This window comes from Dermacentor silvarum, chromosome 1 (assembly GCF_013339745.2).
Source record: "Dermacentor silvarum isolate Dsil-2018 chromosome 1, BIME_Dsil_1.4, whole genome shotgun sequence".
Taxonomy (NCBI): domain Eukaryota; kingdom Metazoa; phylum Arthropoda; class Arachnida; order Ixodida; family Ixodidae; genus Dermacentor; species Dermacentor silvarum.
The window spans coordinates 435,151,759-435,167,050 of NC_051154.1; the positions used below are offsets into that span (position 1 = coordinate 435,151,759).

The 15,292-nt window shown below is 41.9% G+C and overlaps 2 protein-coding genes across 2 annotated transcripts in view; one reads left to right on the forward strand and one right to left on the reverse strand.

Annotated features, from left to right (window-relative positions):
* The window catches only part of LOC125944135 (uncharacterized), an 8,644-nt gene extending 5,421 nt beyond the window's left edge, over nucleotides 1–3,223 (reverse strand). Inside the window, exons 1-2 of the mRNA XM_049664201.1 lie at nucleotides 2,578–3,223; nucleotides 32–224 (exon numbers count right to left, since the gene is read on the reverse strand). Coding sequence (XP_049520158.1) covers nucleotides 32–224; nucleotides 2,578–2,940 — 556 coding nt within the window. The 5' untranslated portion in view covers nucleotides 2,941–3,223. The remainder of the gene's footprint in view (nucleotides 1–31; nucleotides 225–2,577) is intronic.
* LOC119448530 (uncharacterized) lies at nucleotides 3,223–14,242 on the forward strand. Its single transcript, XM_049660786.1, has 6 exons — nucleotides 3,223–3,880; nucleotides 4,240–4,316; nucleotides 6,534–6,651; nucleotides 11,583–11,668; nucleotides 12,260–12,485; nucleotides 13,777–14,242. Exons 1-6 carry the CDS (start codon nucleotides 3,637–3,639, stop codon nucleotides 13,860–13,862), a joined length of 837 nt encoding a protein of 278 aa, XP_049516743.1. The 5' UTR covers nucleotides 3,223–3,636; the 3' UTR covers nucleotides 13,863–14,242.
* The last annotated feature ends 1,050 nt before the right edge of the window (nucleotides 14,243–15,292 follow it).

Sequence of the window (15,292 nt, forward strand, 5' to 3'; positions counted from 1 at the left end):
CTGCAATAAAAGTGCTTCACATATTGCTTGCCGGCACCAGAGAAGTGACGAAAGAAGGTGTACTTTGAGGTTGGATATGCTACTCCTTCCGGCAAGTGAGCACTCAGAAGCTGGAGTAAGCTTTCTGTCGCTTCCTTTGAAGTACCATGGCGCAAGCTGTGAGCCATTACCATCAACAAGCTTTCAGCTCTTGTCACCTTGGATCCTGGAAACAGGTCTTCATCCTAGCACAGAAAAAAAATGAAAGTGATCGTTTATCAACAGGAGAATTAGAACAAGATGTTTAGACATGTACATGAAGCTGCCATTCAAGGCACGGAAAACAAGTTAAAGGAAACAACTTTGAGAGTAGGCACTTATAAGGTGTTGCACATTTACTTCTGATAGCCAGAATTTAAATGATGTTAGGCATAGACCTATAGGGATAGGAAAAACCAGATTCTTGCAAGAAATTGTGGGGTACGTCTTCTGCAGCGACTTTTGGTTTGAGACGTCATGCTTAAAAAAAGCTCGGGTAGTGATAAACGTTGCGAGTATAATTTTTCAGACTATGAATCCAAAAATTCGGGTAGTTGTTTTTTCCCCTATATGCCTCTTAATTATATTACTTTACCTGAACGTTCCTTCTGCTGCGGCACTCCAACTTTTGCCGCAGCGAAGCACCGTGAATGCAACACATTTACCTTGCACGCTTACTGCAAAGGCATGAACAGTTCGTGCTTAAATGTTTCAGACAAAGCAGAGACGACATACCCTGCCACTCATGCAGTAGTGGGAAATACCATTCCACATTGTAGTAGTGACCTCAGTAACTAATTTAGCGGGAGCTTCTCACTGCGCTTGTTTCCTGGCTCAACATTCTTAATAATTGGACAGTAAGCAGGCAACACCGTACACATGGAAACATTAAATCGGCAAGCCCTTTGCACAAGCATGAAGAGGACCTTAATTTTGTCAGAAGCCCTAATAATTATTTGTGAACATTCACTTTTTCATATCTGGCACCATGTGTTCACATGTGTAAGCAATCATCAGGCAACCACGTTTCCACTCGAAAATATGAAGACGAACTTATTCGACAGAACATTTGCATTTACATATACAGACTGCTATGCTAAGGACCTAAACCTTGCTGTTCCCTGCTGCTCATTGATGCAAAATTCCCATTTTTGCTCACACACTTTGTACCCTGAAATGCAAAAGAATTTCTTTCCACTTGCAAATGAATTCAAAAACAAAATTTTCAGGTAACAATTGCGTCACAAAAGTGTACACCTTTCCTCCTCGATTGCACCAAACACTTGGAATTTTTGAAGAGCAATGAACAAGACCTTGAACCAGAAGTGGCGTAGCAGATGACATGCCATTTTGCTATCCACCTATCGGTCCTGTACTCTACAAGTCTCTGAAGTCAGTTTTCTCTTGACAAAAGGACAATACTGCAGTGTCATCTTTTAGGCAGCTGAACAATAAATTGGGTATGGTGTATGGAATAAACAAACATTTTTCATGTGAGAACAATGGTATTTGAGGAGAGCTGCAAGCCCCAGATCCACCAGATTGCGCCTCTTCTCAGCTTTACTACACTATCACAGCTTATGGGGACAGACAGCGTACTGTTTGTGACGTCTGTACAGAGCTTGCAGTGCTGGTTTGCCAACATGGCAGCTAGGAGAGCTGTGCAAGCCACCTATAAGATCAAGCTAGGAAAATCAAACAACCTGCAATCGCGAAAAAAAAGCTATAAACTGCTTTATAGTAAATAATATCAAATGTGTATACATGCTGCATGGACTGAAAAGAGTGTATAAACCTAAATAATCATGTGTACGCTGCTTGTCAAATAAATGTTTTTTTTCTCATAGTTCAGTATTTTGTACCGCCAAATATATTTACTTAATGTTGCTGAAAATTTGGGAATACTTTTGCTAAAGAGACGAAATGAGTTGCGACGTTTCTGCCAAGCAAATAGTGACTGCTTCCAAGAAAGAGTACGCATTGCCCCGTCATGAAATGGGCCTTTGAAAGTGACAAAATTGTGAATGGTTTATTGCTTTATTTTTGTATAGCAGTGTTTAGCTCTGCTTTACTCATACTAAAGAAAAGGTAAAAAAGAAAAAGAAGTGATTTTTATTCACTGCGACGTTTGTTGCCTTTATCGTCATAAAGCCAGGGCCCTCTTCACTGAGCCCAATTTGTACAGGTGCTGAGACAATCGTTACTTTTTTTTTTACTCTTACCTTTGCTAATCAATCTTGAAGAAAAATATTAAGCTATGCGAACTTGGTTTGAATTTTTCCTTCTGTGCCTTCTTTGTCTGGGTAATTCCTCTCAAGTGATGTCACATGAATTCTAGTGCAGCTGTACAAAATTTCTACTAGATTCAAGGCGGCGTTCTTGCTGAAATCTTAGTACACTGTGTTATTGTTAATCCTTCAATTTTCCTCAACTATTTTTCTTTCTTCCTAGTCAGGACTAAATGCCTTCTCCTAATTCCATCAAAACTCTTGTCCGATCCCCCATGGTTGGTACTTCAGAGGCAACACAAACTACCAAACCAGCCGCATGCACACTTACCAGCTCGTCTTTCCAGCCCACCATGCACTGCCGCTCGCTGTGGTCTGGTTCTAAGTCAGCATCAGGTTCCGATTCGCTGCCACTGGAGGATGAATCTTCGCACGGACTTAGCGATGGATCGCATGACTGAGAAGGGCAGTGTTCCACACAACGTGGTTCGGTACTTTGATTTGAGCCTGCATGGGCCAAGCAGCGTGCGTCGTCTGCCTCAGTATCGCTTCCATCTGAGCTGTCTTCCTCACTCATCGCGACAGGCGCTGAATCCGCGCCAAATGACCGCTTCTTGAATCTGTATTTAGAACGAGGGGGAACTTCGACGGATGAGTCCCACAGGTACTTGCCAAACTGTCTTTTCGGCGGCATGGCAGAAGTCGGCGCAGGCAAACAATAAAGCCCCAGAATATGCGTTTTCGCTCACGTGCACATCCGATCAGACCACATGTACTCGCGAACGAGCGCATGCATGGGACTTCATATGTTTAGAGTGCAAAAACAGAGCCTTGCTTGCGGAACGCTATCTCACGACGACAGCGCCATGAGAAATAATAGTAATAACAATAAGGCAATATGTCTGGACTTTTCTGCTTTTATTACATAAGAGTACAGACTATTAGATGATTTTTGGTTTGCAAGTTTAGAAATGCATATTCACAAGTAGAATGCTGTGGAATGATTATGCCGCACTGCTTCCGTTCTTGAGCCACGAATTGGTGTACTCTATTTTTGTTGACTGTCAATCAACTAGCCAACACGCTGGGCTCCTTGCCTTGGCCATAGCTGTGGCCGTAGTCAAGCTTGGGGCAACCTAGCCTCCGAGCCCGCAAAAACACAGCCTTCGAGATCGAAATACATGTTACTGATAAGCAGCCGTCGCTGCAGCGTTGAATTACACGCGACGCATATTATAAAACGTATAATATATCAAATAAATATTTTTTTCATAAATTTTTAAGTATCAGGTTTGCCAACAAAATTTACTTTTGCCTTCACCAAATTTGACGAAATCGGAGATATAGCAAGCAACCATGACAGCTTGCTTTTGTTTATGAGTGGTTATAAATGGAGGGCGCAACATACGAAATGCACGTGCGTGGTTATTTTTGTGAAGGTATGTCCCACATTTTGATAAAGTGGGTGGCGGAGGAAAAATGGGATGTGTATCCCGTCCGCGCACTCGCCGACACGAATGTCGGTTATAGGCTTGTGGCCCAGGAGGGCGCCATAAAAAAGTTGCGGGGCAGCATCCAGGACGTCTTTTGGGAGGAAGGCCAACCAGCGGCCCCGGCGATCCTTCTCAACAGCGGTAAGCATTTATGTCATGTTATATGTTTGCATCTATATATACCGCCATACTTTAAAGCACCCATTAACGATCGCAAGTGATGCTGCTACTGTCGGAGAGGCCTAAAACGGAGACGTAACTATCACCATATTCAAGTGCTATAACGACACTCCATGTGTCGTCTCTGTTAGCGCAACGAAATGATCTTTACGGCAAACGTTTATAAAGTGTACAGATTATTTGGTCCTGCTCGGTGCTTTATTATGCTCGGCTCATGACGTTTTAGGCTTTGACAAGGGGCATTGCCTCCTCTCACTCCCTGTGTATGTATTTGTCGAGTCCTTGTTTAAGCACTTGCTTTTGCGCAATATTTCTTGCAGGGAGCCCGCAAGCCCTTGAAAAAAAGAGGTCGCGGCTTGTCGCTGGTGCGGGCGCAAGCATTTCAACGGCAGAAGGGGTTCGTATAAACCCCACGTGGGCGCAGTGTTGAATTACGCTTCATGAGAGAAACTAACCATGTTTTAAACTTGTTGCATGCATTTTGTCGCAGCTAATAACACTACAATGTTTAGAAAAGATAGGATTACGCCGTTCTTAGTATACAATCGCGGGTCCACGTGGTGCTTGCGGCGCACGTGCGTGGGCATTTTGCAGTCACCCCCCTCTTAACATATCCGACTAATTTCTAAAAGGGCTGAAGGAGATTCTCGCATCTGAGGTTACAATAATAGTTAATGGAAATACTACAGATTCTCACTATAGGTCCAGGTTTTACTAATGTATTCAGTGACACTGAAACAAGGAAATGCACCAAAATAATTTTTAACGGTTACATAAAGATAACTTATGTGTCTAATTACTTTGTGCTTAAAACCCTTTACTGCTTGAATTTTTGTTTTCTTGTGAAAAGCGGCGGCCGCATTTCTATGGGGGTGAAACGCAAAAACGCTCGTGGTGGCACGGTAAAGATTCCCAGGTGATCAAAATTAATCCAGACTCCCCACTATGGCATACCTGAAAATCGGATTGTGGTTTTTAGCACGTAAAACCCCATAATTTTTTTAGTATGTTTGAGCAAACATCAAATTTTAAAGAAATGCATGGTTGCCAAATTTGACACATACATGAAGAAAGGAAGCATAGGGTTAATTAGCTGTGGTTGGAATTGAAATGTAGAAAGGGGAAATTAAGGTGGATAAAAAGGCCTTGTCTAGATAAAAAGACCAAAGCTAATGCAAAGGTTGTGGGTTTTGTCCCCACCGCAAACAAGTAATCTTTTCATCCAGTTCCTTTTCCTTCATTATTTTCTACATTCCAATTTCAGTCACAACTAATTACCCCTGTGCTTTCCTTGGCTTCATTACCTGTTGGTTTTATATAAATTGCACATGTCATATATGACACACCATGCATTTAACTTGAAGCTAAACATTTCGACAGAATTACCTGTCTGGTTAGGAAAATTGATTGACTAGCCCGACGTTTCGGAACCAATTTGGCTCCTTCTTCAGGAGGTATTCTTCGGAGGTGGCGGCCGCCTCTGAAGAATACCCCCTGAAGGAGCCAAATTGGTTCCGAAACGTCGGGCTAGTAAATTTCCTTATTTGGTTGGAGTCAATCTCTAAGTCTTAACCATGCATTTAAGGGTACAGTTTATGACTCGGAAAGACATCCGAGTTGTGGAAAACGTGCAAGAAATGGGTCACAACCATTGAAAAATCTTTCAGCAATGTTTTAAAATTTGTGTATTCTCGTAGCACTATCTGGTGCAAGTTCCGTTAAACTTGGCAGTAGTGGGAATTCGGCTCTAGTTTGCGCCGACTGGAATTTGTGGCCCCATATTGTTCCAAAAGGGTCCTTTTGCATCACGACGTAGTTTTGTTGGGGCGAAATTTGGGAAGCTAGCGCAGAGTAGACATTGCAATACATGGTGGCGCTACATTCATTTGCTGCATTGATGCATTACGTCACACTAAGATCACCATTGTATCAGGGGACAGAATTCAATTGAAACCTATTTTTATGCACCAGCTGTGAGGTTGTGAGTGCAGTAGTTTTACACATCAAGGGCTGATATGTAGTAGTGCCCTGTAGACTAAAAGGTAAACAATGTCCACCGCTTATTCCTGTTGCTTGCTTGCAACTATATTCATTGTATCATATGACTTAGTTTACAAGAGAAAAGGAGGTTTTAAATTTAGCATCAGGCTTTGTAAATGCATGCATGTTAAGGAGCTAGGAGTCTCTGGTGCATACTTTTTATCAACTATATTTTTGGTAGTAGTGTAAGAGTGCAAAATGTGCATCAAAAGAGATGATAGCTGTGCAAGCACTGCATTGATCACATTGTTGAATAAAGAATTTCATTCTCTGTTAGCAACCAGGGGCTACGCATACGTGATGAGTAATGAGGGGCATGAGTTCTGATTACATCTTTTCCAGTCTTCACGTGATATGAAATTTCGTTTCCAAGAAAAATTAGTTAAAGGCAAATGGTCCTTCTGTTCTGTTCTCTTCCTCTTTTTTCTTAAAAGTGCCGAAAGCATTCAGTCACTGACAAGCATTCGAAAACCAACCTCCAGAAGTAATCCCCAGTCATGCTACTGGCTGAACATCTGCACCAATTATTCTATCTCTTTGATGCCTGAGAATGCATGCACTCTCATGATTTCAGAATGGGGCTTGCAGCGAATGTGGGATGCAAGTGCACCAGCTGAAAGAGGAAAATGAAGCCTTGAAGGCTGAAATCCAAAGCCTGAAGAGGCTTCAGGAGGAGCACAGCTATCTTACTGGTAAGCACCTTACAGCAGAAGCCATATGCCTACTCGTACTTCAGTTTACTTATGACGCTCTTAAGGCACATAAACTAATGCAGGTCAGCACTACATGTTGGTTTTGTTCCTCTTAGGATTCTTAATGCATGAAACATTCATTTTTCGAGCGCTGCAACCCTTTCTTGCAGCATACATAATATTGGTGAATGCCAACTGTAACAAAGTCTTGAACCATGTCAAAAGCCTTTTTTCAGATAATTTTGGCATAGAGCAGCCTCTGTGCAAAATTTTACTTTTGAAATATGAGCAGAACTAGCAAAAATATTTGGTAGGGGAAACAGCGCGTAAGACAAGGACAATGAGATCGGCAACACATGCGCTGTGTTGTTGATCTTTCATTGTCCTCGTTTCCCCTTCCAAACGCACCACCAACTAGGCCCACATCAATCCCTCATATAGCAAAATACCTATTTTGGTATTTAAGCTGAAAAGATAAAACGCCGCCATTATTGCTCTGTAGAAGTTTCGCATCACTTAAGACACTGCTCCTCGACGTAACCTTCGAGATTTCAACGGTGCACCCATGCATTCTAGGCCACACTGCTGCGTAATGCAGACGCCATGGCCGCCATGAAGTGCTGCAATGAGCCCTCTCGCCGTAGTAGACACTTATGAGACCCACATGTTCTGATTAGTCTGTGGCTCTCCAGGCATGGCAACGTGAGGCCAGCCTGAGTCGTGACAGCTTGCAACTGCCTGCAGTGCGCTAAAAAATCTGACATAACATGCTGGGACTTAAAATTATGGCGAGGCTGTTAAATGCATGTATCATCTGCTTAGGTGATGTTTAAAGGCTGTTAAAAATATTGTACAATTACCAGCTCTGCTGCTTTGCCAAGATTGGTTCAATGGTATCTATTAATCATATATAGCAAATTTAACAAGAGTGACATTTTATTTCAGCTGACCTTCAAAACATTTTTACTGTATAATTTGATCAACCGTCCATGTTCATTTTAATAATAAAACTTGTTGCTGGAAAAGTTATTTCACATTGCTGAGGAAAAGGTACTGTGCGAAGCAGACAAATACGGGAAGAGCAAGACAAAAACCAGCACTAAATTTCATCAGCATTTTTGTCACAGGCGATATCTTAAAGGGATGCTAACATGATATTTTCGACTTAATTTCTTCGTTAAATGAATGTCCTAGACCTCTAAATAGTGGAAAAAAATTGTGACATGCCTCAAAGTACTGTTAGTCATCTCGTATTTCTGAGCTAGGTTTTGTTGCTGGGGGATATGGTGTTGTGATGTTATGACACAGTATGTAAGAACAGGACATTGCAACGTTTTGACATTCGCTTTAGCTCATTTGGTCGTTTGCTGTGCTGCTACATTGGCCGTCAGAATGAATAGTAGCATGTCGAGCAAGTCCACGAGTTATATTGAGGCGATCGAACAAGCTGGAGCGATTGTCAGAATGTCACAATGTCCTGCTCCCAAGTGACCATGTATCACAACACAGTATGCTCCTTGAAAATGTAACTGAAACTGGCTGTAGAAAAGCTACCATAGTAAATTATTTAGGGCGCTCTGAGGCATTTCACAATTTTTTTTCTGGGGTTTACACAAATGCACCATACAGCAAAAAGAAAATTGATGAAAATATCACATCGGTAGCCCTTTAAGCATGTATGTAGGTGAAGTAGGTGCTTTGTGTAAGAGGGATGTTCTTTTCTTACTGAGAGGTTCTTGCATGTCTTATTGCAGTGATGCAGCAATGTATTTTATATTTCACCAGATTTTAAATAATCCTAATATCAAATCAGCTCTTGCTGTTTCATAAATTCCTTGCTTCAAAATGTGCATACAGGGGTGGAATTTATGCATAAAGTGCCATGAGAATGAACACTGTAGTTCTAAGATTTCAGTTTATGACTAAAGACAGCACACAATCAGTGTTTACAAAAATCCAGGACATATAAAAATTGTTTTGAATGGCCAACTAGAAGTGGTATCGAGGCATTGCCTTGGCATGTACCACCCGAGCAGTCAGAAAATGGGGCCACCACATAGTAGCAGAAAGCTTAGAATTGCAGATAAATAGGGTATACCTGAACAGCATGTTTGCAATATCCAAAATATATAAAGCTGGCAATTAATGACCACACGAAAAAAAAACATGGATACAAATCTGGAAATCTGTAATTTTACCGTACAACCATAACCTGTCACACAAACGAAAAGTAATGTGCAAACCAGTTAATGAGATAGAGAAGGTGGAAAGCCAAGATGCTTGCAAAATGAAACTCAGGTGGAAGTTTAGAGAATATGCCAGCAACATTTTTTATAGGATTTCCCTATCATGCAGCAAGGACAGATTGGGTGTTGTATCAATTAATAGCTATGTGAACATGGGTGCATGTGCCAGCAACTTAGTGTAAACAATGCAAATGTTCTGCGCTGTCAGAAAGAACAAAAATTGTGAGCACGAAAAGACCACTAGGAAGAGAGATTTAGGAAGCATTCATGATGTGATAACAAAAACTTGCATTAGCACTCCTTTGATTTTGCTCACGCACGTCGAGGACAGATTTTGTAACAGTGCACATCCGAACGATGAAAAACATCTGCATCGTATGCCAGAGTTGTCCCATTCTTTAATCAACATAGAATTTAATTTTTTTGCTGTTCACATTCTTCTTTTTTTCTTTGTTTTTGTTAGGTAGCTGCTCACATCCCCCACTTTTCACCATATATACATCCACTTCATTTGAATAAAATCAGTCAGTTGTTTGCTCTTTCATTCAATCAGCTGGGTTCTCCCTATTTCATTCATTATGTTTCCATCTAAACATAGTGGAAGAAAACTGTAAACACTGCGGAGTGCAATTTCAGTGGGTGCACATGGCTTTGAGAATTTGTGATGTGTAGCATATTGTGATGAGGAATGTGCATGTGGGTATCGACACATGAACAAGCCATTTGATATGAAGAAATGAAGTGCCAAACACAAACTTTAAGAGAGTTTCCTCTTGAGTAGTACATGGTATGTGTCTTTTCATCATCCTGTTACTGTGGGCTGTTTACATAATAAATACACATTGAGTACACTTTAAACTAATTTACTTGTAGTGTACAGTAAAGTAATAGAAATTACAAAGAAATATGCCCTCTTATTTGTCGCTACAAAAAGAGCTGCTCCCTCTGTAGTAGTGAAACTGCAGTTCTTCTGATGTTCTTGTGTTTCTCATGTATCTTGAGTAATTGTTCTGAGCCATTTAATCTGCTCTGAACCACAACTACGAAACCATCAAATTTAGATCACACATTCATATAAGGCATGGTTAATGTTATGACTGTTTTCTGATGTAGTACTTGTCCCTCTTATACCCATGTCACACGGGCAAATTTAGTGTCGCTTCAAGCAAGTGCACTTCAACGCACTGAGTGTCACTTTGGCAGCGCGCTGCTACACGAGAAAGAAAAGTGTCTTGTGGAATTGATGACACTAGCAATGGATGAATCAGTAGGCACAACACATGTTTGTTATTTTAAGCATGGTTTTCAAAATAACAGTGCATAATATTCAAAGGAGCATTTAGAATAAATTTTAGTTCTAATGAAGGAGTTCATTGCAACAGCAATAATATTACCGATCAGGGCAAGAGTGTCGCATCCAAGGCGAGCAGAGGAAAATTGCCAGATTCCGTTGCAGATGGCACAAAAACTGATTTGAGCATTTGGAGCATGTTATTGCAGCACTTATTGGTTGTATACGAACCACTCCGAGACTCCGCTGACCTTTCATGCACTCAGACAATACAGAGAATTGTGTCAATTTTGCATAATCAAGAGCGTGTCTGCTAAAGACGCAAGTGACGTGTAGTCAGCTTGGCTGTAAAATGGCGAAGTTAAATGGACACGCTGTCATGCTCCGCTTGATTTATTCGTTAGCTGAGCAAGGGCAGCGTTCGACCTTTACCCACGCTGGATTGTGTCGTTTGAGCGTCTATACGGCATTTGTAGCACGACAAACGTGTCGTCATTATAAATGGCAAGAAACGGTACTATCGCGGCACCCCATGTATGAGCGCCTTAGTCTCCTCGTCCGACCATATCATCATTGATGCACTGCTTCCATCCTATAAACTCAGAACAAATGATGGCGGCTGCACAGTTAGGGTGGCTAGCACAGGCATAAACAATTGTACGGTCATTACATATAAACAGCCATAGATCGACAATAGTGCAGTAGCTTATTACTTCTTTTGTTTTAAGTATGGCACATTTTATTAGCTTATAACATTTCCAATCACGAAAAAGGTGGTCTAAAGTTACTACTGAATCTGCTTTCAATATTCGTTCATTTATTTCTGAGCCTCTGCTACCGAGACCACGCACTTCAGCGCAGTGAAGTGAGTTTGGCGAACGCACTCACTGGCGAGTGTGCTTTGCGGCAAGTGTCGCTACGCGTTCCCGTGTGGCAGTGTGCGAATGACACTCGCGGCGAAGTGCACTCGCTCAAATTGCACTTAAGTTGTCCCTTGTGACATGGGTATTAGTCACCATTTAGGCAGTTATCAGTTTCCCTAATGTCCTTTTGAAACATAGGGGAACCTCTACTCCATTTCATAATTAGCAGGCAACCCTGTTGAGGCTACAAGTTGGGCAGTCACCAAGTCTCACTCTGCATATTTCATTGAGCAATTGTTTTGTACCTGCAACACTTCCTGCAAAGTAACTGTCGCAAATTACATGTATAACTTGTGGACAGAAAATTGCGCCAAATCGTGCATCGATGACTGACCGATGTGTCGCAAGGTTCATTATAAAGTACGAGATATTTCGCTGCATAAGGAATTCACATTTGGTGCTTTTTCACTGAAATGATCAAAGTACTTGTACACTTTTGTTCAGTGATTGTATTGCTTGCTCATTATCCAGAAGCTGGCAAGATGGTGAAGAGGCTGAAGAGGATCCTCAACAATGTTGAGAAGAAGCAAGACGATCCCGTAATTGCTTGCACAAAGGTACGCTTATTGTGTGCTGCCAGTTGTTTTCCCTTGTTTTTTGGCTATATAGTGTATTCGACGTGATGCCGTGAGCAAAGCAAGGTAAAATAAGTGTTTCCCAAATTGCTGGCCCCTGGATTCACTTTAGATGGTGAAAGGGGTCTGTGTGGACCACTTAAAGACGTGCAGTTGTTCATTTGCGATGTGAGACTATGACTAAGATTGATGTCTGGCCGGCGTGGTGGCAGTTGGCAAGCGATCGCAGGAAGGTTGCTTGTACTATATGCACTTTAGCAATCATTAACAATGACTGTGTGCGATATCATGCTCACTGATGACGGCTTGTATATTACCAAATCCACTTGTGATAAACAATTTATCTTTGTCATAACAATTTATCTTTGTCTCTCGCTGTGTTTTCTTTTACTCGCACAGACGCTTCAATGTCAGTCACTGCAAATAACTGTCAAAGAAATGCCTCTGCAACGCAAGCCATGCGATGATGCTGGGAGACACTTGTTTAGTTTATTTGATGATAAATTGTTCACCTTTATGCTCTGTGTGATCAAAAGTGAGCTTCCAAAGCATCGCTTAATTTTCTTTGTCCAGGTTGACATAGGAGGCGGGACGCTAATTGACAAGAGTGTGCTGGAGCAGCTCAGCCGGGCCTGTGACAGTGGCAGTGGCCCTGGCAAATTTGCCAGGGCACTTTTGCGCCACATCTTCACTGACGCTGAGCTCCGCGGCAAGTCTCTCTTTGGGGGCAAGGGCTGTCATCGGGGCGAGGCTGTTCAGAAGGAGGCCCTTGACACTGTACGTGTTGAGGCTGTGATAGGTGTGTACATTATTGTATTACAATTATTTAGTCTTAAATAATTATCTAAGAACATGCATATGAAAGGATGTTGCCAAAGCGTACAAAGCCTATTGTGCTTATACCAACTGTACCGTTATCAACTAGCTAAAGTATAGTAAGTGTTCTTAATAATAATGTGAAATGGCAAATAGTTCACATCTTTTATTACTAACATTGTGGCCGTGATGTTATGCACAATTTTTAGATGCCTGATAAAACAAATGATTGGTCGAGCTCGACTATTGATCATAGCTGGCCAGATAGCACACATACAGTCCTAGGTCTACTTCTGCACTAGCTGGTTCTGATGGCACATTTTAAAACATGCTCGGCTATTTGCTATGCGCTACTTTTGTATACCTTTTTTTCGTTATTAAGAAAAGCCTGCAACATTTTTCAAGACTTCTTGGCTTCACTTAACTTTCACGTAGTACTTATTGCTAATAGTGTCAATATACGTGACTCATGTTGCATGCAAGGCTCACTCTAGCAGGACCTTAGTGACTGCACAGATGCAGAGCCCCATCACATTGGTGTGACAGCCACTTTGCACATGGAGCTGATTTAGTTAATTAGCAGCATGTCTGACCAACACTGCTGTGATGTTTAAGCAGCAGGCTGTACCTACTTTAAAAATGTTGCATGCTTCCTCTTAAACCATTTAAAGAGTTTTACAGAAAGTAGTGGGTTGCAGATGCAATGTTTTCATGTTATTTTCAAGCCTTGCATTTCCATAGTGACCATCAGATAATTTCAAAGGTAATGCTATTTGTAATAATCATTTAACTAAGGAGAACACAAAAATATTACAGGCTTTTTCAGATGAATAATTCGAACATAAAGCTAGTGTAATCTGCATAGAAGCTTATTCAGTTAAATACTTTCTCTGTAGCATCTGGGACAAAGCTCTTGGCACATTTACTGTAGTCGCGTTTACATGAATGTGACAGTAGCACATAGAATTTCCAAGCACATTTGGGGAAGGCGATGCGACGCCGTTTACATGTAGCGCATTAACTCTCCCGAGAAGGGAGCGCCACTTAAATCTACCATCGCCTCGTGCATTAATGCGATGCGCCACTGTCGCATTCATGTAAACGTGGCTAATGACTCATTATAGTGTTCTTATAGCTCCTTATACAGAATATCAATAGTACTTGGAGCTTCAAGTAGATATTTATTGATTAATTTTCTGGCTTAAGTAAGCAATAATCACTGCTTATTTAATTTGCTGAAGCTGTGCATTGTTCATTTTACTCATCTTTTTCAGGATACACCTGCTCAAAGTTTCCTGGGGCCAGTGTGCCATACATCAAAAATAGCCTTTCCTCGCTTCTTTCGCGAGAAATAAAATAAGTAAAAGCCTACCTTTTCTTACGCTGTCTTGTTTGTTACTGTTGGCTGCACTTCATATTGAGCCTCAGTAAGCATTATCTTATTACATTAAGTCATTACATTGAGAACTAAATGCAATAACAACTTCATAAAGATACAGTGCGACACAATGAACAGCAAAAAAATGCAATGAAGACCCCATGAAAAAACAATACAATGAAAATCCAATGAAGACCCCGTAGAAAAACAACACAACAATAATACAATAGATTTACAACAGAATCACGGTGGCCACTTTTCCATGACTGTACAACAAATCCTCCATGAAACATCAATGGAACTTCTACAATTTTTCTGTTGTTGGTGCCATGAAATATCAATGGAAATTCGATGGTTTTCCAACAACATTTTTTGTAAGGGTGAGGCGAGGCGCACCCGGAGGCAGCACGACACACATGAGGCGCAACGAGCGAATCGTCAGTGACCGAAGAGACGCTACGCGTTAAAAACAAGCCGACTGAAGCCGCGACTCTGTAGCCGGCTTTAAGCCAGCAGTAATAAAAGTCCCACCAGATAGCGCGAGAGCAAACTTTAAATACAATAACACGTAAACAAAGGTGTTACGTCTTCCGGCCCGGGCCGGCACCTACGAGATGAACCTCAGACCAGTATCGCAGGCACAAAAAGAAAACCGTTTATTTCCAGCTCGGAAATATATGTAAACTAAGGGAGAGAAGCAGGAAGAGAGAGAGAGAGAACAGACGCATGCGCAGAGGCGTCATCCGGCCCAGACTTGTTATCTGCAGCAAAAGTAAAACATCTTTAAGCGCAGAAAGATGGAAATGAACCCAAGAACTTAACATGATATACTATAAAAGCAAGTGAGTAATATTCGCCTTCCAAGTCAGAAAAACAAAAATGCAAATGCAATAACGAAGAAAAAAGCAATTTTACATCAACGGCAACTGTCCTACGGGGAATAAGAACAATTGACAAAAGATCTCTTTCACGTAAAAAGAAATAAAATAAGTGTGGTGAAACGACGACAACGACGACATTGACTACATGTGCGGCGCGTCGCGGAAAGAAAGAGAGCACGAGGTGGCGCGGCGGAGAAAAAAAAAAAGAAGAGGTAGAAGGCACTAGCGCAGCAGAGGCGTTGGAGACGGCGTTCGAAGAGCCAGGGTTCGAGAGGGTTGCTCGGGTGAACCGCTGGGCAACCTCCTGAGCAGTTGCGTTCCTGCGGATGTCGGTGACCTGTGCGGCGACTACCTGCCCGCGAGACTGTTCCCGGCTAGTACTGTTCCTGGTCGTCTGATCGCATGCCGATCCTCAACGTTCGAGCCGCCGCCACCGCTAACCCAGCATCGCGGCAAGTCGACCCACTACGCCTTGCTCAGCGACCAAGTCGTCCCACCACGGTCTCCTTCTGAAGACGACGAGGACGTGAG